The sequence below is a fragment of the Cryptomeria japonica genome, chromosome 3 (assembly GCF_030272615.1).
Source record: "Cryptomeria japonica chromosome 3, Sugi_1.0, whole genome shotgun sequence".
In the NCBI taxonomy this organism is placed as follows: Eukaryota; Viridiplantae; Streptophyta; class Pinopsida; order Cupressales; family Cupressaceae; genus Cryptomeria; species Cryptomeria japonica.
This window is the reverse complement of record NC_081407.1, coordinates 658,304,549-658,331,735: the sequence shown is the minus strand read 5'-3', so window position 1 is coordinate 658,331,735 and position 27,187 is coordinate 658,304,549. Positions and strand designations below refer to the sequence as shown.

At 35.5% G+C, this 27,187-nt stretch overlaps 1 protein-coding gene across 1 annotated transcript; it reads left to right on the top strand.

The window, feature by feature from the left end:
* Positions 1 to 862: 862 nt before the first annotated feature.
* On the top strand, positions 863 to 3,288 carry LOC131033769 (chaperone protein dnaJ 8, chloroplastic). Its single transcript, XM_057965058.2, has 3 exons — positions 863 to 1,237; positions 2,284 to 2,352; positions 2,490 to 3,288. Exons 1-3 carry the CDS (start codon positions 1,019 to 1,021, stop codon positions 2,640 to 2,642), a joined length of 441 nt encoding a protein of 146 aa, XP_057821041.1. The 5' UTR covers positions 863 to 1,018; the 3' UTR covers positions 2,643 to 3,288.
* The last annotated feature ends 23,899 nt before the right edge of the window (positions 3,289 to 27,187 follow it).

Below are 27,187 nucleotides of genomic sequence, written 5' to 3'. Positions count from 1 at the left end.
TTGTATTATGAAGCCAATACTTTGCACAAATATCTTATGATTGATTTAATTACTAATTTTTTCTCTCAAAAATAAAAGATTAATAACCCACTCATATTTTAGTAGACTTTTAATTAATGATGATAAAACATGAATGGTAAATGGTGGGCTTCCCTATTGAATTTATTAATTTTTTAATATAAATTAAACATCTAATGATTAAACAATTTGTCCTCTGGTTTGCCGAATGCTTACGTGGACAGCTGTGATTCCTGACCAAAAGGATAAGGAACAAATTTATGAGAATGACCAGAGATTTCTCTCCTTTCACAACATCCGCCGGGGCAAACGTGGAAGATATTACGATGACGTGGCCCCCTAGGGCACGGCAGCGGATAAGAACAAAGGAGCCCTCAACTTGTAGAAAAGTCAATTTACATAAACCCTTCCCTAACACTTGAGCACATTTAGACACTCCGATAAATTTAAATGAGAATCTAATGGACCATATTTTGCATATTAAATTATTCGATTCCTTGGCATTTATTTATTATATTTTAAAGGGCAAATCACTTTCAATAATGGTGTAAATGTTCAATGAATGAGTGGGACTGTGGGACCCAGCGGTCGCTATCATAAAAGTGGTTACTGACATCGCCTGACGTCAGCTGACTCGTTTTCACCATTCCTTACCTATCACGTTTTTTGTGATTGGCCCTCTCTGCTATAGATTATCATTTCTTATCTGTCCCGTCTCTTGTCATTTCTTTTTAACTTTTTTGAGGGTTCCCAATTGCTGGGGCAGGCCTTTAATCAAGCGGTTTTACAGCAGACCGCTGGTATTGACCACAGAAATTTTGTTATATATTTGGGAATATTGGGGCCTTATCTTCTTATCTCCATATATTTCTGCAGCATTCTGCTATTCTTGTGGCTACACTGAGGTCTGGATTTAAGATTTTCTGAACCAGTTGGGGGTGATTTCTGGTAGGTCTATTGGATTTTTTCTGTAGAGTTTTTTTAGGGGGAGAACTTGATCATGGCTGTTACGGTTGGAAGGATTGTGGGTGCCAAGGGGAACTCCAATCCCTTATTTAGGAGAAAAAATGGGGATTTGTGGCACAGGAGAAATGTTAATGTCAGAGCGATGGCCTCTGTTACCTATGGCAGGCTGAAAGAAGAGTATAAATTGCTCAGTTTGAAACCCAATGCCACTGAAAATGAAGTCAAAAAGGCATATCGGCGGCTCGCCTTGCAGGTACTGAGATATCCATTTGATTTTATTTGTAATTCTTGGAAGAAAACAGGGGAAATAGGTTTTGTTTGTTAAATATTTTTGCAAATTTGAAAGAGTGATACTAATTTTTGAAATTTTTCAATGCACCCACAAAAATTAGACAATGACAATCACATAATGAAGATTTGAGAAAATTATGCGGGAGCCACTCAAAATCTCCTCTCAAAAATCTGGTTTTAGGTTTAGAGCGATAGTGTTTGATATATGATTCAGAATATGTAGATGTAGGTAAATAGTATCAGTAAGATTTCCACAATCTATGTAAATTTTGCTCTTATGTTTCTGGATTTGATTGTGAATCATCTACCTTCCCGATCACGATCAGGATGAAAAACTTGGATGAGTAAAAGTGATACACAATCAAATTTCAGAAACATACGAGCAACAGTATCGCTTGTGTTAAAATTTGTAATCTAACAGATTGTTTCTGGAATCGTCCTCTTTTTGATGATTGAGTGTGATCCTAAACATGATTCGAAAATATACAATCGATTTCAAAAGTAATCTTTTGAATATTACAAATTTTGGAAAACCAGCATCAACTATACGATTTGTAGTTAATTTGCTAGAATTTAATGGCAAATGTTCAGGGGAATTCTGTTCTTTTTTCAATCATTGGCCCAGGTTTTTGTGACATTAGCTGAAAAGGTGAAAATGAAAAATCTGGTTATAATAATGCCCTTAATTGAATATTTACTAAGATTTTTGTGAACCCGTTTGAAAAGATTTCTGGCCCAAATTAGGAATTAGTCCCCCCAAAATATTCAAAACATGAATGGAGAAATAGTCTGTGTTTTTTAACCCATAGGATCCCGTCAAAGCTTCCTGAGATTTTTTTTGTTCTTCTTTCTCTTTTCAATTTTGTTTTGAACACAAATTCATTAGGGTAATCAAAGCTCCTAAAATATGTCGTTAGGTTCTGTTAGATTCCTAGTGGAATGTGTTTTGTAAACAACTGGTTTTTAAAAAGCTTATAATGCTCTGACATGGTGTTCCTCTGTTTTCAGTACCATCCTGATGTCTGTAAAGGAGATAACTGCGGTGTGAGGTTTTACAAGATCACTGAAGCCTATCAGGTACTTAATTTCACAATTTATGATGAATCTGTCAAATTTTGTTTCATCCACCTGCTTATGGGGCTGTTAAATTATATCTTAGTGTGGGATCTGCTCATTTTTTTTCCTTTTCTAAATGTTTCCTGATGATGCCGCAGTCTGTAATGTCTACTCTGGCTGAGGCAACTGAGGAAGAGGAGTACTATGCTGATGATGATTACATGGGTCATGACCAATGGGAAGAATGGATGGGATTTGAAGGTGGTATGCCAAGCCGAGATTATTCAAATCATATTAACTATTATGCCTAATTACAATCAATTTATAATGGCAGCCTCCATGAATGGTCTGCCAAGAGTTCAGTCTAATTACTTAACTCAGCAATAGCTCTTGTAATTTGAGTAACTGCTTTGGTATCTTCCAGTCTTCTCATGTCATCTCCATCTAAAGAAATATGGTCTTCACAATGTACATACAGTTGGCTCCATTAATATCCTGAAACCAGGATTTCATGATCCATACTACCGAACTGACTTTGTATGGTCTTCACAATGTACATACAGTTGGCTCCATTAATATCCTGAAATCAGGATTTCATGATCCATACTACCGAACTGACTTTAGAGCCATTGTCTGTTTCTTCCCCAATTATTGTTGTTAAATAACACTCTGTACATAGGTCTTGTATATTTTCATTGTCTGAACTTTGATGCCTCTGTTCTACAATGAAGATAACCTGCATCATTCTGTGCAGGCATTCATCTTCAAAAATCAATAGAAATTCTTCCATTCCTTAAAATCTAATGCCTCTTGATCTACTGGCTTAAGGAATTGTGTGAGGATTTGTGGGTTGTTACTCTAAATGAAGAGCTGCAAATTATTCTCTGTGCACTTTCATGGCTCCTCATAATCAATTAATAAAATACTATTAATGTCAACAAGCTGACATTCTTGTGCGCTAATCTCTTCCATTTATTTTATGTGGTCTTTCTATCAAGAAAAAATTAATTTGTAAAATTTGATAATAAATACCAATTTTTGGTAGAGCATGAAAAGTGAGTAAAATGCTTTTACATTCAACGGGATTAACTCTAGTGGTTGTGTTAAATGACAATGTCGAAAGAAAGGTGTTTCTATAATAAGTTATCATTATCGGTATTACATGGTTAAGAAATCTTTGGACACTTTTAAAGAGTTGTTGGGTGTTGGGGTTTTTACTTTGGCTGGCTTGGATTTTTTTTACTTTGGCTGGTTCGGATTTTTGGCAATGGATTCTATTTTTCGACCCCGGTTGTTTTCTCTTATCTCGCCGCCCCATCTTCCGACACCCTTCAGATTGATGCGAACGGTCAATTTATTTTCCTTTTTTGTTTCACTTAATCAAAAACAAGTTATCATTAAAGTAAAAGTAAACAATATTCATTGTCATTGGCATCTTGAATATTAAGGATTATTGGAGTGTAAAGTCTTAAACAATATTCATTGTCATTGGCATCTTGAAATATTAAAAAATAAATGGGAATGACTTTACACTCGGAACAAGTTATCATTAAAGCAAAAGTCTTAAACAATACTCATTGTTATTGGTATTAAAAAATAAATGAGAATTACTTTACCCTCCATCAGTTAGCAGCAAGCCTCCTATGTGAGAGGTCATTGTTCTATATATATATATAAATAATTAAAAAGTAATAATTTATTTGATGTTATCTTATAACAAGTAATTTTTAAAGATTGTTCTTTACAATTAATTTTACAACTTTTTTTTTGTGTTTTTGCTATATGTTATCATATGCATTGCTTATAAATTATATACATGCATATGTATTTAAAATCAATGGTTACATTATCAAATATATACAAACATATTAATATTAAAATATAATCATCACCATTTTTAAAATCATGACATGAGAATATATACTAATAAATTTGATGTCAAGTTTTCAACTATTTATCTTTGCAAATGTCATTTGACTTTAAATTTGATAATAGTATTATTATTTTTAAGTGTAATTTTTACCTATTGACTTCAATATAGTAAATATAATTTTAAAACAAATAAAATAATCAATACTATTAATTAATGTGTTTAGATATCATTATATAAAAACTACATATAATGGTACAACCTGAGTTGGTCTAGTGGTGGAGAATTTGTGCTCTTGAAAGAGAGGTCACAAGTTCAAAAAAAGTCATAAGATCACATTTGGTAATTTATGAGAATAAATAGTAAGCCCTAAATGTGTGATTTCAAGTTTAAAAAATGCATAGATAAATAATCTATCTAAAAGACATCGAGAGATATTATTGTTAAACCTATATTATATTTATTACATAAGTTACTAAAACATTTCATATTGATCCCAATGTGTAATACACATTACAATAAAGGAATATAAGGTTGTTGGAAGAAGAATTTTATGTCAATAAACATGAAGCACATATATAATTATTGCAATTCAAAGGACTTTAGACTCTCTTCCTCAACATTTCATTTAGAAAGACATTTTCTAATTTTTATTTTCCATAGCATAATTTGATAATAGTTGATATCATTTTAGTCCTTCCCTTAAATTTATGTAAGAGATAGCCATAAATGTTAACCATGCTCATTATTTTTTTATTATATCAATTGTCACTTTGGAAAGAGCCAATCCTTGTGATTTGTGTATTGCTAATATCCAAGTCAATCGTAAAAGTAGATCATATGTGCATCCCTTCTTAATTAGTGTAATTAGGGTTATACATGTTGGAAGATGCATCTATAAATGGCATTCTAAAGACAATTGTTGAACTCTACCATAAAATGTTGGTGGTTATAAAAGGGTGTTTTTGAGTTTGTATATAATAATTTGAATATAATTTACCTCCATTTAGGAAAATAACTTATGTCCATAAATTGGAAGTTAACATTACCCTCACATAATTATAGTAATACACGTTTTCAATCATTATACCCATTCTAGTTCTAGGTGGTGAAGATCCAATCTATATCGTCCTCCAAGCATGTTTCTAGTTATAGGTTCCCTTCACTTAATTCCATTTATTGAACTAGATCAATGCCTAGAGGCAAAGATAGTCAAAGAAGCACTAGTATCATTTGCATTAGTAGATGATTCAATTAATACATAAGCCACTGATCTTGTTGATCTATTGTTGAAGTCAATGGTTCTGTTGATTTTATTGTTAATTTTTCTAGTTTTGATAGTGTGCGATTTTTTGCATCAATGTTTTGGATCACAGTCTATGATCCATCATTAGGATGATAGAAAGTTGATGAAGTAGAAAGATAGACTGTTGCAAATCCATGGGGAATTTAAAGAGAAGGTTCAATAGTACATATGATCCCCATGGATTTGCAAGAATATATCTTTCTACTTCTTGAGCTTTCTATCATCCCGATGATGGATCACAAAGTGTGATCCAAAACATTGATGCATCACAGATTGTGGAAAATTGATACATATTCTGTTGATTTTGTTGATTATGCAATTGTTAACGCACCACCTACACCTCGATAGACAATAGTATGAGATCCTAGAGTGGAGCTGATAGCATACATGGTGTCAAGTTTGGCTTAAATAACACATTCTAACTTTTGACTTTCTTAGGTAACTCATCTGAAATTACACTAGCTTCTCAACTTGGGCAAACCCATTCGTGTAATTTTTTATGAACCACCTAAACAAGTCAAACTTAAAATGTGTTATTAAGTCAAGCTTAAAATATGTTATTTAAACCCAACACTGATACAAGGTAACTCCCACATGGAGCCATCTATTCTCCATACAAAACAACACCTGATAAAAACCATAAAATTTGCAAATCACAGTGAAATTTTACACAATTTCTACAGATTCGATCCTCTTAATCTACCTTCTCAATATTATAAAAATGTAAAAAATTCACTGAAAAATAATTATGTTGTGCAAATTTGTATTTTTGATTAATTATTATTTTGTATGAAGCATAGCCATCACCCTCTCACATAAATAAAAAGAATATGTGCACCAATTCCACCAAGAAGGGAAGAAAAAAAAAAAACCACCATCGGATAGCATTGGCAAGGAACCCACCAGCTTTGGTTGTCTACTCGTCAGTAGTTCAGGTGGACCAAAAGTGGATGGAGCAAAGCCAATAGCAAGGCATAAACAACGACTAGTTGGTTCTTATGATTTTGACTCTTTGGTGGATTTTGTTGAATTTACAGCACGAGCCGTTCCATATGCACTGGTAGATTTAATAGAGCTATCATTCTTAGTTGACCATCTAAGCAATCCCCATAACGAGTAACAAAGCAAAGCATTGGTCGACTCAGTAGTTTCATCAAAAGCGACATTAGCATATTAAATCATTGATACTACCCAAAAGTTGTGGTAGTTGGTGAGTCCATTGGACCAGCAGCTTACCAACAACCTCCTTGTCAAGCATATCCTATTGCTTCTCCAACAATACCATACACTCACAGTAGTAATATTAAGGAAGCATACCCTTCATCAAATTCATCATAAGGACACAAACCCTTATAATTGGAACAAATTGGAGGAGGAAAACGCCTTGATTTTCATCACTATATTAGAGAAAGAAAACCCCTGATTCAGGCCTTGGATGAGCTCATTCAGAGATTGCAAACAAACTTAATGTGAAAGGCAAGATATAATATATCATAATGAAATCTTTTTCACTTTGATATTCAAGATTATCTTGATAATTAAGACTTCTTGTTAATAAGCATTTGTAATGGAATTTTATGAGATTTAGTGTTTGCTAATAGAGCACCAGGTTTCAGAATAAAGCAACTTTCAAAGAACCAATTGCTGCTATGCCAAATTTGTGTAAACCAATGATCATATTGGCTGGGAATACCTCTTTGTAAGGTGATTATTGTGTGTTAAAATTCTGTAAATTCTCAACAATATATTGGGCTGCGATTCTGCATGAATTGCGACCTGCCATTCAAATAGTTTCAAGATATCTTCATATTCCAAAACAATGATTGAAATTCTTTCGCAACAGTAACTATTTGGGCAAGGATTTCAAGAGATTTTTATATTCAAGTGCAACGTTTCATAACTTCCCTAGCGCATCCAATTGTTGTAGTTATAATACAAATCTGCATTTCATAATTTGTTTCAAATAGGTTAGTTTCATGGTCAACCTAACAATTGTTTCATGATATTCTAGAGAGACTGTCAATGATTTTGTGGTAGATTTATTTCAGAATCTACAGATTCAAAAGGCACACATTTAAAAACTTTGACAAAGCTGTATAATTAGAATTTTATGTTGATCAATGTGTTTTAACTCTTATTAATTTTTGAGGTGAATTAAATAATATAAAATATTTCATTTGGTATGTTACAAATAATTAAGGATATTTATGTATATATGATAAATAGTGCATAGTCAAGCAAAAAAACACTCTCATAACATATAGATAAAATCATTTTAAGTACTTTCACAACCCTTACATGGACCAATTAATTATCAACTCACCAAGTTTAGCAAGTGTAACTTTAAAGGCAAACAAAGCATGTCTTTTCATGAATGTCTTATCAACAAGGGAGATATTCATAATACAATAGCATCTCTACCTTGTATTCTTTTTTTAATTTTTTACAAAAGGTAGATAAATTAGGTGCAAGATGAGACATGTAAGAATTAGAGTGAGGTTGTCAAATATAAATAATTTATAATATGGCTCAACCCTCAATGATGCAGGAGCATCCCCGGTCCTTGGCAATCTTGCATCAACCAAAAACATTTCCTTTTTAGTTTGTTTTCTATTTTGCAGTTTCAACATTTATTTTTGCATTTTTTTGCATTGGCTCACTGGATCTTGCAGAGCTAGATTTTGCTTGAGGACATGATCATCTTCCTTATTCCTAAACCGTGGAGCATTTGAATCATTTTCTGGCAAGTTATCGCTTTCGGATTCCGAGACAGTTTCTGGTTTTGGACACCATAACTGCCTGAACCTATTTTTCTATTGGAGAATCTTGCAGAACCTCAGCTCGTTGATTATGATGTTCCTTGGCATATGAACGGCCTTCCCTTTGATTTGCAGTTCATCCTTTGGATTTTTCGAAGGAATCTCTTTGGTGGAGGCCGACCTGTTGGTTTTACACGTTTGATCTTGTTCTTCGGCATTTGATCCCTTTTGGGCTGACTGGATCTCCCTAGATCATATGAATCATTGTAATTGGGCATTAGAAGTTAGTCAAATAGAACATAGAAGACAGATCTTAAGATTTAGAGGTTCAAAGTTGACCAATTTTGTAATTGAGCATGTATGTGGCAGGCCAGTGAGCCAAATCTTGTAGCCCGGATATTACCGGTTATCTGTAATCAGTTTTCATGATCCAATTCATTCAATTCGACATTGTCTCCATCACATCTTCTTGTTTATGTTGTGTTTACTCTTGCTACCCTGTCCAGATTGATCTCTTTGAGGTCACTCCTAACCGGTGATTGCACTAAGTGGTATCAGAGCAAGATTTCTTTTGGAGATTGCGTTGTCCTAAGAATCTTGTTGTGGGGTGGCGGATTGTGGATCCGACCTGCAGCTGCAGAGGACTAGCACAAAGATGACATAAAGAGGAAATAAGAATGGTGGAATGCGTGGGAATACAAACCCTACTGTGATGGAAATGTTGAAAGGAATTACAGACCGGTTGGAATCCGTTGAGACAACCCATAGAAGAGGTCGACCTATTGAAGATGTGAGCAAAGAGGAAGAAGAAGCACCAACATAACAAGTAGCAAATCCACCGCCGATCAATCCAGATGAAGAGAGGTTCTTGAGGGTTTTGATTAGAGCAAACACTAAATCACATTTTACCCCACCGGAGTATGATGAAAAGTTGGATTTGAATGAATTAATGGATTGGATCTCAGAGATGGAGAAGTATTTTGATTTTGAGAACACCGTAGAAGAAAGAAAGGTGAAATATGCCTGTACTCGGTTGAAAGGTCATGCATTTCTTTGGTGGGAACATTTGCAGGTTGATAGACAGAGAAGAGGTAAAGAGAAGATCAAATCATGGGAGCGGATGGTTGCCAAGTTAAAATCGAAGTTTATGCCAGCTGATTATCAAGTAAATCTATTCTGAAAGTTGTAGAAATTGAAGTAGAAAGAATCTAGTGTGAAGGAGTATACCGAAGCATTCTACAAGTTGAGTATTAGATCCAGATATGTCGATGATGAGGTTGAACAAGTTGCAAGATATTTGAATGGATTGCAAATGTCTATACAAGATGAACTCAGTTTGATCAAGTTGCAGAGTGTTGAAGAAGCTTACCAATACGACCTGAAAGTAGAAGAGAAGTTGAACAAAAAGGTAAGCACATCAAGATGGCATCCAAAAAGGGGGGTATAAGTGGACGCATTTTTTCTAAAATAAGGTAAACCTGAACTTGGAGGAGAAATTTGAGAGTCATCCACTCAAGATATGAAGATACTCAAAGAACAAAGATTGTAGTATTTTGAATCTAGTTTCCAAATTTCTAATTTTTTTAAAAATTGGATAAGATTAAGGGGGTCAAATCTTTCACGCACGAAAAATAGACCCTGATTTTTTCTGAAAAACATAACATAGTGTTTGACGTGGGCATCAAAACATTCATAGTTAGATTTAGTATTTTGTCAAATACTTTGGTAGAAAGATAGTTAAGAGTGAGCGCTAGAAGTGTATTTTTTTGTTGAGTATTTTTTTTTATGATTTTTCCGATTGAGCACATCCTGAAAATCAAGTACATGTTCATGCGTGAAGCATAACTTGCACAAAAACAATAAAAAATGCAATTTTTTTATTTAATTGTAAAAATTAAGTACACTACAATAATATATTAAGTTTTTAAAATTTGAATAATTAGATCAATTAAATTTATTAAAAAAATGGTACACGTATGTCTTTGAGAACTATGGAGACACTAGTAAAAGAAATTCAATACTAATATGTTATTGTTATTCAATTTTTTATTTAAAATATACATGGTTAGAAAGCTCAGAAGATGGGTGAAAATATGGTGGCAATTTTAGAAATACCCACTTGATGAAGTGTAAACCTGATGATGACAAAGTTGAGAAACCAAGTTCATAAAACAAAACACGTCAAAAAGGAGGGAAATCAAACTTCCAAACCACAACTTTGTCATCCAATCCTATTCACAAGCCTAAAGAGACAAGAGCACGCATGGGGTTTCTTTTGAATAAGAACTGTGTATGGGGTTACTTTTGAATAAGAACCACGTATAGGGTTTCTTTTGAATAAGCACCACGTAAGCGACTCTAAGGAGAAAATATCGCATACGCGGTTGTGCCTGTGATACTCTAACATAAAAAAATTAATGTGTATATTTAAAATGTGTGTGTGTGTGTGCGCATACGTATATGTATAATATGTATATATGTAGATATTGTATGTATATATATGTATGTATATGCATATAATATGTGTATGACGCATATATATATATATATATATATATATATATATATATATATATATATATATATATATATATATATGTATTATCTTTTTATATTTTATGTGTATTATATGTATGTGTATGTACATGTATATTGATATATATTGTCTTTTGATATCTTATTGTACATTGTATTCATCTCTCTCTCTCCCTCTCTCTCTCTCTCTCTGGACCCCACATAACACCTAATGATATCATATAAGGTCCCTTAGCACACATATGACCCCTTAAGACCATATGATGTCCTAAGGGGTCATATGATGTTCTAACACATGTGCGGCCCCATTGTGACCCTACATGACCCCCAATGATGCCATATGACCCCTTCGAACCATGTATGATATCTTAAGGGGTCATATGTTGTTGTAACACATGTAGAGAGTTTTTTACTAGAAAATCTTTGCCAATTGGCGAATTCTGCATTTTTTGTTGTTGAGAAAATGGTGAATAGTCTGGGGCAACATAGTGGTCAAATCACCCGTAATTTTAAGGTTAACGGTACACTGTATTTTGGCTTCGCCATTGACCACACACCGTTCGATGTGCATGGCCGTAATATTTGCCTGGAATCACTCGGATGTGGGTATTAGATCACCTTCGTTATTCGCTAGAAATAGTAAAACGACCACGTACCCAAGACCTAATTCGCCAACGATAAATTAAATGTTCATTGCACGCGCCAGCCAAATAATAAATTCGCCACTATCAATTAAAAAATTATAAGCATTTGAGGACCCATTTCGCCCCGCTTAAATCAAGATGCATTTTGAAATGCCCGCGCAATTCACCAAAAATGCAATCATGGATTGATATAAATACACTCTTTCTTACAATTTGTTCGTGTCTAATTAGTAAATTTAGGAGCTCTCAATTCACATTCTGCAATTTGAGTTGGAACATCAAAGTTCATTGTAGGGCGGAGGGCCAGAGCTAAAATCCTGCAATCCTAAAGACCCGACTGAGAATGAAGATGAACCTGTTAGTATTAATCAGTTTTTGGATCTTGAGTCCATTTGGGATATAGAAGCCTCAGACTAAGTCACTAAAGTGAATTAGTAGTCAGTTTATAGGTATTAATACTACAGTTCTTGAGTCCTATTACAATTTGCAATACTATAGTTGTCATTGATGATTTTTGATATTGTATTCCTTGAATTTGCCTATCAGAATGGATACTTATTTCATATTTTTAATTGTGAATTTGAATTATTAGTAAACAATTAGAATTTATTTTCTGAATTATTAGTAAACAATTGAATTATTAGTAAATTGGTTCCACATTATGTTGAACATGAAATGCAACAATTTGTGTCACAAGATCCATAAAATTATTCATATTGCATAACTGTTAGAACCTTTCTACCGTTCTACATTAAATGTTTAACATGATGTTCATGGCGATTAGGGTTTTGTGTTTCTTTTTTGTCTTAGTTGGCTAGTAAACCGAAGTTGTCGTGCGTTGAAAATCTAAGTTGTCCTCTCTTTATTTGTCCATGTCAACGTCAAGTGTGGTCAAACGACTAGTCAGACAATGAGACATGTTTAATTTTTCATCTCTAACTCGCAAATAAATTTCATGTTTAACAATTTAAGTGGAGAGTTAGTGAGTGTTGGTTTGGGTTTAAATCGCTAGGTCTCTAGTTTTTGGGGTGTTAGCATTTTATGTTAGCGAGCTAGAGATTGTTAATGAAATTACTTTGGTCGTGAGGTCTCGTATTGGTTTGATGTCAGGCATTATAGCCGCAAGAGTTAGTGGGTAAGTCATTAATGGTCTGTGTGCCACTACTTATGCCTGTTTATGAAGGTAATACTAATTAACATAAAACATCGATTTTTGTTGGTACTTGCTAGGTCACTGTGGTCAAGAGAAATAGTTTTGAGATTTTATGGTTATCGCTAGCTCGTAGGTCCTTTATCATCAAGTCAGTTTAAGTCGTGAACTTGCGAGTACTGGGAGATTTAGTTGTCGCTACCTTGCAAGATGTTTTGCACTTGACCATTTTATGTTGTGAGGTTGCGACTGGGTGTGATTTTATGTTATCGCAAGGTCGCGAGGTGTTCGCGGTTAAGTCATTTTAATTTGCGATCATGTGATGTGGTTGGTATCGCAACTTAGTTGGTTTCATCGCTTGCTCGTAGGTTTTGAAGTTGTTTAGCATTTTATGTTGCGATCTAGCGACAGGTAAGTTTTGGTCTAATTTTGTGGTCATTGCATGCTCGCGGGTTTGTAAGTCTTAAGTCAAAAAGTGTTGCGAGCATGCGATGGTGGTTAAGTGTCTTGTTGTAGTGGGATTGTAAGGGTTTAAGTCAAGTTAAGTTTTGAGTTGCGAGCTTGCAATGAAATAAGTTGTTTTGTTAGATTTGGAGTGGTCGCCAGCTCGCAGGTAAAGAAAGAATATTACAAATGTTCTTGCGAGGTTGCGACCAAAGGGCTTGATGAAGATCAACGGTTGTCACTCACTCACGCGATTCTTTGAGGATTCATAAAAGGGGTTGCGAGCTTGCGATTAAGAGGATTTGGTAGCATTGTCAGTAACTCGTCAGTTACTTTCCAAATTGTTATAACCAGTTGTGAGTGTGCAATTAAAGATGGGGATTGACATGTGGACTTGTTTGCCGAGTTCTGTAAAAGTTTTGCCACATGTTTTAATGACTTAATATCTTGAAATCATCAATATATTTTTTTATGGTTTGAAAATAGCTTGAAACCACCAATATTTTATTTTTATGGTTTGAAAATAGGTTGAAATCGCCAATTTTTTTTTTAATGGTTTGAAAATAGCTTGAAATCGCCAATGCAAATATTTTTCTGGTTTTAAAAACATTACAATTCGCCCATGCAAATATTTTTTTGGTTCCAAAAACATTACAATTCGCTAGGATTTTTCACAAACTTTGAGCCATCATGGCTAATTCGCTAATGGAGATTATTATTTTTTCTCCGTAAACCGCAAAAATTCACCAGTAAAATTAAAATTTTCCTTAGGAATTATATAGCTTTCGCTAGGTTTTTACACCTTGTCCAAGGGGGGGGGTGGGGAGGTTCTTAAAGTTTTCCTTGAACACATGCGTGGCTCAATTAGGACCTCACGTGACTCCTAACGACATCATGTGACATCTCTTCCTCTCCCCCCATGTCCCTCCCTCCCTCCCTTCCTCTCCCATATCTCTCTCTCTCCTCCATATCCCTCTCTCTCTCTCTCTCTCTCTCTCTCTCTCTCTCTCTCTCTCTCCTTAGGACCCCACATAACACCACATGACCCTTTAGGAGCATATGATGTCCTAAGGGGTCATACAATGTCTTGAGGTGGCAAGATGAATTATTATAATATAAAAAGCAGTGCCAATACTACTTACAAAATTCGACACCTAAGGGGTCATATGGTGTCCTAAGGGGTCATAGGACACCATATGACCCCTTAGAACACCATACGACCCATAATTACACCATATGGTGTCATAAGGGGTCATAGGGTGTATTAAGGGGTCATATGACACAATATGACCCCTAAGAACATATTATGACCCATAATGACACCTAAGGGGTCATATGGTGTCCTAAGGGGTCATAGGACACTGTATGATCCCTTAGGACACAATATGACCTCTAACAGAACCTAAGGGTTCATATGGTGTCCTAAGGGTTCATACGACATAATATGACCTCTTAGAACACAATATGACCCATAAATACACCTAAGGGGTCATATGGTGTCCTAAGGGGTCACAAGATACCATGTGACCCCTAAGGACAACATACATCGTGCAATGACACCTTATGGTGTCGTAAGGGTCATATAGTGTCCTAAGGGGTCAAAGGACACAATATGACCCCTAATAACACCTAAGGAGGGTTCATATGGTGTCCTAAGGAGTCACAAGATACCATATGACCCCTAAAGACACCATATGACCCATAACGACACCATATGGTGTCCTAATGGGTCATAGGACACAATATGACCCCTAACGACACCATATAACCCTAATGTGGTGCTCTAAGGGGTCATGTGGTCTCTCTCTCTCTCTCTCTCTCTCTCTCTCTCTCCCTCTCCTTTAGGATCCCACATAACACCTCATGACCCTTTAGGAGCATATGATGTCTTAAGGGGTCAAGATGGCAAGATGGCATTAGGGTGTGATAAGGTGGCAAGATGAACCATTATTGCAATATAAAAAGCAGTACCAATATTGCTTACAAGAATAACAAACCAACATGTTCCCCCTCTCTCACTTCCTCCATACCCCATCCCTCTCTCTCTCTTCTTCTCTCCCTCCCCACTCTTTCTCTCTACCTAACCCCTTTATCTCCCTTACTTTCCCATCCTCCCCCTCTCTCTCTCTCTCTCCCTCTCTCCCTTAGGACCCCACATAACTAATGACATCATGTGACCCCTTAGCACACCACATGACTCTTTAGGAGCATATGATGTCCTAAGGGGTCATATGGTGTCCTAAGGTGGCAAGATGAACCTTTATTACAATATAAAAAGCAGTACCAATACTGCTTACAAAAATAACAAACCAACATGCTCCCCCTCTCTCCTTTCCTCCATACCCCATCCATACACAAATTAAACTTGGTAAACAACTTCTTTATCTGAAAATTGGCTGCAAGCCTCACAAGTTGTTTATAATTGGCAAAAAATTCATTATCACCCACTTTTCTTGTGTAGAGAAAATTCAGAAACACTTTCTCCTCCTATCCCCTCCACTATCACTTCTACTCTTCCGTTCTGCATGAAACCTGAAACACAATAATTTCTCCTCCCACCTCTTGTTAGGATAACTGGTGAACAACTGAGAGGGGGGGGGGGGGGGGGGAGGTGAATCAGTTGTTAACAAATTATAACTTTTAATCCACAATACAACCTTAAACTGGAGCACATAAATATTTAAATACTGATAAAGCATAAACAGATGCCGGTAGACATAGATACCAGTAAACAATGTAACTCAACAATTAAACAAATAATCAATGCAAAGGAGCCATACCACATAACACCATGATTTGTATGTGGAAAACCCGGAAATGGAAAAACCATAATGGGAAGCCTACCCACAACTAGATGATACTTCTGTAGAAAGTATGTGATACAATGAAGGGCTTGCACATGCAGGAAGGCACACTGCCTAGAGCATACTGCTCATTACAAAAGAGTCTCACAAACTATAAAGGTTAAAACCACCTCAAGATATTTGGACAACAATCTAGAATAATGAATTGCCAAAAATAGCATCTACCATGCCCGATTACAGTCCCAGTTATGCTCAATACCAGAGGCCTTTGACCTCTTCCTTAATCCTAACTCAATCCTCAATGGCCGACCTAAACCTCTACCTGAATAATATTGCAATATTCACACATTACTTTCCTTTTCCACATCATGTCATGATCTACAATGAGATCTTACATCATTTTATACCAAACCAAAGACCTAATCCAACTAGGTCGGCCACCTAAAAGATATTACAATAAAATCTGTAGTCACATAAATCTATCCATTTAATTAAATGAATATTTAATATTTATTTGATTAATAAACCATCAATAACCAGTTAATTAAGTTGATATTTAATCAATTCATCCTCAAACTCTTCTCCTATTAATTAAATAAATTATTCAATTTATTTAAATTAATTCATTAAGCCACATTCTAAAAACAATCAATTAAATGGATAAACATATTTATTTAATTTAACCCCTTTCATCCTTTAAATAAATAATCAAATATTTATTTAAATCCCTAAAATAACTCCCACTGCAAGTTGCGCTTATTTTGTTGAAATAAAGTAATTTTATTTTAATTAAAATCTTATTTTCTCTCACCCACCAAACCCACTTGCTCTTCTAACCACCTTCTAGACTCTTCTAACCCTTTCTAATTAGCCTAATCCATCTTCTAGATATTGTCACATTGCTAATCAACTTGAAGTCACTTCTCAAAGCCTCCAAAGTCTTTGAAAAACATTCAATGCTTTGTCTCCAACAAGTTAACCCTCAAAATCTTCCAAACCACTTATGGCTCTTACATGACCATTAATGGTTAACTCAACTCACCCACATGGTTAGAGATTTTCCCTCTAACTTAACCCCCATCTAACCCATGTGTCTCCTCAAGCATTCATTGCTTTGACCATGGTCATCCCCACTAACTCTTGCACAAGAGTTTGTCCATTGGATAATAGCATTATCCTTGGATAAAATCCTTATCCAATAACTCAAGCTTAACCAAACCCTCCCAGGATAACCCTCGGGTCTTGTCAAGAATTTAATGCTTCTTCCCTCTCCTCTCAAGCCATCTCATGATGACATTTGTCATCCTGGGATTGGGTTGAAATCCCTCACATGGATCATAAACCTTTCTATCCTGACCCTTGTTGAGATTACTCAATCTCAACCATCCATTGCTCTATTTTTCTTATAAATAGAGCCCTTTCCTTCATAATCCAGATCCCCTGAACTCTTGCATGCATCTAAGTTATAGTGAATTTAGGAGAGAATTTTAGCATAATCTACATTTGTAGTTTTGGTTAAAATTAACAATAGCATTTGATTAACTCATATTTTATTTAGTTATTAGCTTGCATTTGCATATTTTCACAATCATATCACAATCTTGAATCTCCATAAGACTTCCATAGAAGTGCACAGCTGAGAGCTACACTCATGTGGAACTTGGAGAGGAGAGGAACAAGGGAGGAGCAACTATGAGCATCTTGGCTAGCATTTGGAGTATAGCTTATTTATTCTATGTTTGTATGCTTTCCATTTCATGCTTAATATCTTTATTGATATGCCTATTTAGGATAGTCTTTTGTTGCTAACACTAAGTTTTGAACTTGTTTCTTGTGTTTCTTGTGTTCCCATCAAACAAATCTTCTAATCCTTTTTGCAGAGCGTCATTTGGTGAACCCGACATGAATCGAACATGCAACCTTCTGATTAGAATTTTTTGATAACTAGTAACATTGTTTGATTGTTTTAATTGACACACAGGTCATGCTTTAGCGCTATTGAACACACTTTAGCACCTTCAAAAGTTGGTTCTTTAGTGCTATTGTTCACCAGACTAGCGCTATTGTCAATTAGCGCTATTGTCTTGCAATTAGCACTATTGTACCTAGTTTTAGCACTTTTGTCCACATCTTAGCATAGTTGTATTTAGTTTAGCACTTCTATCATTAATATAGCGTTTTCATGTTAAATAGCGCTTATGTTTTCACACAGCATAGCGTTATTGTAACAGAGAGTTGGAAACCTTTTTGTAACCGAAAAATTCAAAAACATTTAGGCTTGTAGAAGCCCACCAAAAATTCCATTTTCACTGACTGGTTGTTTTTTTTGCAAGTTTTTGACTAACCCCATTGCAGGATCTTAAGAGTTAGATTAGGAAGTAAAATTATTTTCTTACTAACTTTGTCTTTAAAGTTGGAATAAAATGAATTCGCTTTCTCTTTTGGCTTAAAGAATTAACTTCACATTTCCTTTTGGGTCCTAAAAATAAATCACATCTCTTAAATTTGGGCTTAAAAAGAACCTCACTTGTCAAAGGTAAAAAGAACTACTAACTCAAACCCAACAAATTTTCTTTTCTTGCAAGTTAGGAATCATTTCATTTTGGGTTTAAAATAAGACAAAACAAACTTTTATTTCTTGCATCAAGCTAAAAATCACAATCAATTGTCATTTTGCAAGTTAAAAAGAACCCCCAATTTGTCAAAGTTTTGTTTCCAAATCGACTTTACTTCAAGCAAACATGCTTCATTTTCTATTGACTAGGATTTCAAGTTCCTAGATAAACAACATTTTGTCTTGAAGGATTAAAAAGATCACCATGATTGTTGGAGTAACATCTCCAAATAGCTTTTAGATCACATTGCTATAAATTGGTTAAAAAGAACAAGTGTTTTCAGTTCTTGGCACACTTGTGCAAATTTTTTTAGAGTGGTCCTACTTCTAACATACACTATCCTCTCCCTTGGCTTTCGTGGTCCTAGATGCAAGAGAAAAGTGTTAGTAACACTCAAAGTTTTATCTTTTTAAGAGAGGCCTTCCAAGAGACACATCACTCTTGGGAACGACCTCACGCGGTAAATCCTTCGAGCCGCTATAGAAATCAGGTGAGAGCGAAAGTTGTAGCCTTGGGTATAGTTGTTCCTACAGTGTAACTTGCCGAAAGGACATGCGGGCCCCACCACAAGTTACAAGGCTCTTAAGTGAGTCATTGCAGAATGAACTTATGTCCAAAATCATCGAACATTACTAGACACCTTTTATTATAGAAACCCGCCCGTTATATTGATTGAGAATATTTGTGAGAAGTTCAGTGCAAGAGCATAGATGGTTTTGCTCCCAAGATACTCACCATACATATTTCCTTGAGTAGAAACATGGCTTTTTGAAAGGCTACTTGTAGCTTGATAAAAGTGGTGACTTCCCCATCATAGGGATCATCTATCTGTTATGCTCGCGCAAGACTTAGTATATCGCATCCTTACCTGCCAAGGTGGGATTCATAAGGTATGTAGTACCAAAGTTGAAGAAATATCAAGATGTGGGCTAAAATTAGCGCAACTGGCCATTTGATCTTAGGGATAAAGTGTGTTTGAAGTGTCTTCGATTTGTGTCAGACCAGTAACAATTTGAGCCGACTTTAGGATTTTGGAAAAATATACAAAAACATTTGAAAAAGGGTCAAAAATTTCAAGATTGGGTTGATTTATACCCACACCTATTTTGTGCCTTTTGAGACAAAATTATTGTGCTTGTGTGCTTGCTCTGTTTTCTTGTCAAAGAAATCCAAAACAAATTCAAACCAAGTATTCATCCAACACAATTTTCCATCAACATTTGACCAACAAACAAACAAAAACACAGTGCAACAAGATATCCAAATATATGACCATCACTCAGATTTTGAGAAAGAGAAATCTTCATCAACATATCAACTTGAAGAAAAGACCATTAAGTTCAAAGGCTTTTATCAAAAGAAGGAAATTTTTCTATCTCAATAGACAAATTTTTATCTCACACAAAGCCTTCTTGCATCATATGCGTCTATATCTCCAAGGCAAATCCAATGAGTTTGATAAAGAGCCTTTGAAAAACAGAGCTTTTACTCAATATAGAGCTTTGAGCTATCACAAAAACAAAGGAGGCAAAATCAATCTTGCTTTCTTTCCAAACATCTGCATCACCTATAACATAGCTCGAGAAGAATCACCAACCCCTGAGCAAGAAGAGGAAGAATTTGTCCCCTTTGTAACAATTTTTTTTAATTGAGTTTCATATCCCACTTTCACCTTCACACATATCATCAATCCATTCAAATCTCAAAACATAAAAAGATCTTGTCCTAAGTTCTTTTTAGATATTGCTTAAATTAAAACAACACATTACTTTTAGAGTGAGTCTACATCTAGGATCAATCATCCTAAGAGGCATTTCTACAAACGTTAAAACTAGCTTATGAGTGCATCCTCTCATTACTATGTAGCTTGGTTTGTAACACATCTCAAACCTTGCTATACCTTATCATATCCAAATTGCTGAAAACAACAAGAAGCAATTCACAAAGGAACTTTGGTAACATCCAACCTTTCAATGTTAGAGATCCATCTTCTAAACATTTCACAAAACGTTATCTCTCATCAAGACATCTCATCACCAACCCAACCATCCCATCACCAACTCAAAATCATTTTTATCAAATAGTTAAACTCTCCAAAACAAAATGGCTCAAACAAGATGATCTCGGAATTGCCCAAGAATTCATTAAAGAATATCAAACTGGAAGATGATCTCAGAATTGCCTAGGAATTCATTAAAGCACTTCAAGAGAACTTGGTTATGGCACAAAAAAGAGGAAGGAACTTCGTGAGCAAATACAGAAACAAAATGATGAAGAAAAGGAAACTCTTAGAGATATTGCAGAAAAACCAAGACAAGTGAACACTAACTATGCAAGGATATTGAAGACAGAAAGAGGGATCAAGAAGATTTGGCTAGAAGATTTAATGAAAGAGTTGATGAATCTCTAAGGCTTAGTCATGAAAATGATATGCTTAAGACAAAGTTGATTCACATGCAACATGATAAATAAGAACTTATGAGACAAGTTAGCACTCTGGAAAGTGAGTTGGTCACTACAAATGAATACAAAGACAAATTCAAGAAGAGTTCAAAGAAGCTTGATGATATGTTGAAAAGTCAGAAACTTGATGGAGATACAATTGGACTTGGATTTGAACATGGAGAAAGTTTCGGGATTGCAAACAATCATGATTACAATAAATCGGTAAGGCAACCTAATGCTTATAAATTCAATGGGAAATGTTTTAATTGCAACAAATTTGGTCATAGAGAAAATTAGTGCAGATTTAGGAATAATCATAATACAAACTTATCCACCGGTCAATGTTCCAAATGCAATAAAATTGGACATAACTCAGAAAATTGCAGAATTAATGTAAAATGCTATGCTTGTGGTAGAATTGGACATTTATCTAATCAATGCAAAAATCAAACCGGTCAAGGTTATGGAAAATCTATTCAGAGGAACAATGTAACTTGTTATGCATGTAACAAGATTGGGCATATTGCAAGATTTTGCAAAAGCAAGACTGTACCAGCAAACAAAAAAGGATCTAACGACAAAGGCAAAGAAAAGGTGAATGAAATCAAGCAAGAATTTTCTAAAAAATGGATCAAGAAGAGATATCATAGAATTGATGAATCTATCTCTGCACTGGTAGAACAAGGTAACCCTGCATCGACAGGAGATTATTCATCTAACTAAGGAATTATCCTTAGGGGTAAGGCAACTAATTTAAAATTATGCATTTACCCTTAGTTGGTGGTAAGAAGTTATAATTCTTCTTTACTAGCAGCCATGTGGAGTTTTCACTTCACCAACGAAGCATTTATTGCAACTGTAAGTTAACTTTTTGGTTATAAAGGCAATGTAACTTCTCATTTCAACTCACCAAGCATTCAAGCATTTGAAAAGAATGAAATTGAGCAAAGGCATCCTAAAGGCGAAGCAAAAAAGGTTTTTTAGGTATTCAAAGGTTTCTCAGCTAAAAGGTATTTATCTTACACATTGGCTTCTTCATCCCTCGTTCTTGAATTCATTGCAAACCCTACCATTGTGGAAAACATAAAACAACCTAGACCCATTTTCAATATAATTCCTAAGATAGCAAAATTGGATGACTTAATTGGTGCATTTTCTAAAATCCCGAAGGGAGTTGCATTTGCTGAAGACCCTAGGGCATACATACATTGTAACATTGAAAGTTTAGGGTCCGAAGATTTGAAGAATATGTTCATGAATATTATCACTGACAAACATGGAATCATTAAATTGGAACATAAGGTTGTTGAGGATTTAGGGTTTATTGACATCCTCCATATGCCAGAATTCTCAGATGAAACCGTCTGCTATTTTCTTAGTAGGGTTCACGGTGAATTCATGTGGTTAGACTTAGTTTTTAAGATCACCAAGGAAGATATAAGGGTTGCTACTGGTTTACCCTCCACCATCACTAGGCTTGACAAGAAAAAGAAAATTCCAAACAAAGAAGTTATGAGCTTAACCGACACAACATCTAATAACCGATCACTTAGGGTTAATGATATAACAGATAACAATGTTAAATTTGCAAGTATGGTCATTGGCTACAGAGTTGCTCATACTAATAGACTGAATCTGTATCTAGCTTATGCATTCATAGTGCTCATGAGATGATCTTGAATAATGCTAAAATTGACATTTGTGAATGGTTAAAGGATGAATTGCTAGAGAATCTGGATAAAATAAAAGGAGATAAGAAGGGAAATTTTAAATTTGGAAATCAGATTGTGTTCTTAATGCTTTACTTCTCAAAGGAGATTCCCGGTATTGGACATAAGGATTTTGGTGCAGGAGAACCCCTTCAAGTTGATAAATCAGGCTCATAGGAGGAAGGATAATGCATCAAACACATCTTTAGGATTTTTTACATGTGTTTCAATCATGCATTGTGTGTTTGTAATAAAAGACCCCATCTTGTGAGCCAAACTCCTATTTTGGCATCTTGATAAGCCAATTAGGACTTTTGGACAAAAGGGGATCAATTGTGTGTAGGACATAATTATCCTATTAGTTTTATTGCTTCTAGGGTGTTTTAGGAGGGGTTATTCTTAACCCAAGGCACTAGGAGGCGAGAAATGACATTTTGACAACTTTGTCAAAAGTTGTCATAAGCAACTTTTATGCAATTTTTGCATTTTTGTTTGTTTGAACTCCTCCAATGGCTCTAACCTCTTATTTTTAGTTGAGAGCAGTTGTGGTGTGGTATATACACCTTGTGGATCCAATTCCCAAGGTTAGACTGTACAAAGGAAATTTTTGATGACTGCAAACTAATGAAATTATGAGTTTTTCCTGCAATTCTAGAGTTTTGGTATGGGGTACGATATTGTACGGATTGGGATCAATTCCCAATTGTGTGAATTTGTTATAATAGTGAGTAACCTTTGATTTGGATTTGATTTGAGGTTCAGATTGTATGTTTTTCTCCTGTTATTCTAATTTTGCTGTAGGTGCTCGAAAAACCAGGGTTTACCTAGGGTTTTGCATCTCCATGGCCATAACTTACAATTTATCAATCTGAGACTCATGGGATTGGATTAAATGCAAGTATGGAAAGTTTATTCTAAGATTCCAAAATCATTTTGCAGGAGGAGCAAGGGAGGTGTGTGTTTGTACTGACCCTAGGTAGACATCTCTATGTGGCTACCTAGTCCTTAAACAACAAAGTTACCCTAGAATGCAAATGGTGATGATTCTAGGCGTGTAACCCTAGAATCCATGATGGTTTATGGTTCCCCACATTCTCATGGGGTTGTGATTGTATGGTTTGTTCATTTGGACATAGTTGCTTCACATATGGAGACCCAATTAGCCCTTTAGGACAATTGACCTTCACCTGTTTCAGACCTTTTTTTGTCAAACCTTGACCCTTCCCTTTGGGGAATTGTGTAAGGCCCAAAAGGGTATTTTAATCCGTGACTTGTTTGTTAGGGTGTTTGGAAAAGTTTAGACTTAAGGTCCCTTTACCCATTTAAAAGGGCTACTAGCAAATAGGCCTAATTGTGAAGGTGCTATAGGGAATGGTGTTGAATCCTTACAACCAGTGTTTGATCTAGTCTAGGTGAGTCATGTTTGAACCAAAATAGGTGTGGTAATGGTCAGTAACCCTTAGAGGCTTTAAAGTGTATGTTGGAGCAAATTACGCAATTTGAGTAAGTATGGGTCTTGGAGATTGTGAGGTGTTGAACTAATGTTGTAGAGCCTTGCCTTGATAGGATCCTATTGTTGTTTTGAGGGGTCAGTGTCATACATCTTGGAGTGTTTGGAAGGATACAAGGAAGGCTCTACATCAGATTTTGCGTATGCTATTTCTTTTGGAAAACAGATAAAGTAGGCAATTACCGACATGAGGTCTGATAGTGACAAACTGGTAAGAGAGTATTTCAAGAACTTTCAAGAAAAAATGAGACAAAGGGAAAGGATTCCCCAAAGCATTGTAGACAAATATGACAAAGAAATATGCTTTGTTATCAAAAGAGATGAAATTGGATGGAGGCAGTTACTCCTAGAACTGTCTGGATTACATAAATGGACTATGAGGTGGATTCACACATCTTGGATTCATATTCTAGAATACTCCTAGATGCTCCACCAAAACTGACAGAGAAAATATTTGGAAACGCTGAAACAATTGAGAAAGATGTAGATATGCAAAAGAAGAGGAAGAAAAGAGAGAAATTTCTAAAAGATGCTTCGAAATTGGTAAAAGATGTTACAAAGGGGTTAATGAATCTTGGTGGTATTGTTGCAAGTGTAAAAGAAAGAAAATCAAAATAGAAACTGGTAGCACAAATTTCTCCTGTGGCTACTTCATTTGATTTTGACAGTAATAAGGCAGCCGAATTCAAGAGAGTGGACAGGAAGAAAAGAAAACCCTCATTGACACCTGCTCCATCTCCTAAGAAATCAAGGACACTCAGAAAGAAACAATAGGTTGTAAGAGATCCCATTGGTCCTAAGAAGAAAGTTAATCCAAAGAAGAAATCTGAACCAAAGGAACCAAATACTCTTTCACCAGAAGAGTTAGTCAATGAAAACACCCAAGACGGCAACCTTAGCAATGTAAATAATTTTTATCATTCTTTTAAGGATTCAGATAAGGAAACTATAGAGGAAAGTATTATTTTGTATCTAGATATATACAAGAAGGTTCTTATTGAGGTAATAGATGTTCTACCTAATGATTTGTACTTAAGACTAGAAGCAAAGAGAATGTCTATTATGGAGCTTGATAAGAAATTTAAGGTAGAAGCTTTGTTAGCTGTGCATCCTGTTAATTCCAAGCAGGAAATTGATGACCTAATATCTGAAGCCAATATAACTATTTTTGTGAGTGGTCACTGACAAGTTAGTCTTATGGTCGACAGAGTGAAAGAAATTGTTGATGAAACGATTGATAAATGGGACATATTTTTTGTTGAGAGAGAGAAGAAAGAAGATAAAGACAAACAAAAGGTGGATAAATCATTCACTAAAGTGTATCAGAAGATAGATAAAGGTAAAGGTAAAATTGGCAGTGTACTTGATATCACGGTTAGGGACAACCTACCGCCACCGACATAGGACACCCCCCCTCTCAGTGTCTTTGGAATTGTCCTAGCATCAAATAGATCAAAAGATTGACAGCTAGAGATCGAAGAAGAAAAAGAAAAACTCAAAGATTACCATGAGGCTATTGGAGGAGGCACAAATGATGAAGATCCTAACACTCCAACTCTCAAAGCTATTGAAAGAGGAAAACACAATCCCAGGTTCAATAAATTTTTTGACGAAATCCTTAGAAACAACGCAGATGCTCATTTTCTAAGACTTGCTCAAGAGGGTGCAAAAGTACCCTCTAACTTTGATACCGCACAGATTCGTCAGATATCAAAACACAACCGTAAGGATGGTGGAAGAGCCAGGGGGGATTTTCTCTATGATGTTAATCTTCAAGAGAATCCCCTGCCACCTCCTCCTACCGAAATGGACATGTTGAGACAACAAGTCGACAATCTTGCTCAACAACTTAATAGTGGTGTGAAGACTACCTGATTTTCACTTAACGATATTTTTCCCTATCCCTTTGATAGGAATCTACATATGCCACCTTTTTCGCGAGGGTTTGAAACACCTAAGTTTGAAAAGTACAGGGGTAAATGAGACCCTCGAGATATTGTACGCGAATTCCACTCAGCTTGTTTAGAGGTGGCCTATGAGGACACCTATTTAATGTGCTTGTTTCCTCAGAGTTTGGGCGGCACAACCACATAATGGTTCTCTCGATTACCAAGTGGAATTAGAACATTTGAGGAACTAATTCAAAAGTTCATCACTCATTATTCACATAACATTAAATGAGATGTCACCGTGGCAGATCTATGCAACACCAAACAAAAACTCGGAGAGTTGTTCTCAGCTTTCCTACAATGGTGGAGACAATTATCTAGCAGACACTCTCTTCATTTGCCTGAACAAGAGTTAGTAGAAATATTCATTTCCAACTTAAATGATGAGATGGAATTCCATTTAGACATGAAAGACATAGAGTCCTTTGAAGACATGATCACTGTAAAGCGAAAAATCGAACCCTAGGTGTTCCCCCCCCGCTCCAAGGAGAGAGAAAGGAGGTCACTAGGATTGACGGTTTTCACTTAGGAGAGACTTTACATTCAAAAGAGGGGTTGAAACCCACAAGATCCAATCCCACACAATGCAAGATTGAATTCTAAATGAGTTTCAGGGGTTGAGACAACAAGGATACCCTCTTTTGTAAACAATGTAGATAGAAAGATTGAACTAGGAGTGCATGTAAAGTAAGAAAGATTTGCTTATAAACGGATATAGAGACACAGGATGAAGCTACAGACCTGAAATTAGCAGTAAAATGTCGAGACAATGCTGTTCTACAAATTTGAGCAAAAGTTGATAGGATGATGGCACCCAGAGTGCACACGGTTCTCTGAAAAATCCGCGAAACGAAGGGGGATCTGTTCATCTCTGCACAAGGATTCCAAATCTTCAATTACAGGCGCGTACCTGCAACCTACAAACAGAAAAGAGAGGATGATTGGGGGGTTAGGGATTAGGGGTTTGCCTTTAGGTTAAACCCCGGTTTTGGAATTAACCAAGAAATGAGAATGCTGTAAATGTAAATGTTTGTAATGTAAACAAGTACTGATACCTTGTTGTAAGAATGTTTGTATTCTTACATGCAAAGGTGTAATGAAAGTTGTATTTTGTAT

Coding starts and splice junctions, on each gene's coding strand:
- LOC131033769 (XM_057965058.2), top strand. CDS start 1,019: ATGGCTGTTACGGTTGGAAGGATTGTGGGTGCCAAGGGGAACTCCAAT. Junction 1,238..2,283: donor ATCGGCGGCTCGCCTTGCAG/GTACTGAGATAT, acceptor CTCTGTTTTCAG/TACCATCCTGATGTCTGTAA. Junction 2,353..2,489: donor AGATCACTGAAGCCTATCAG/GTACTTAATTTC, acceptor ATGATGCCGCAG/TCTGTAATGTCTACTCTGGC.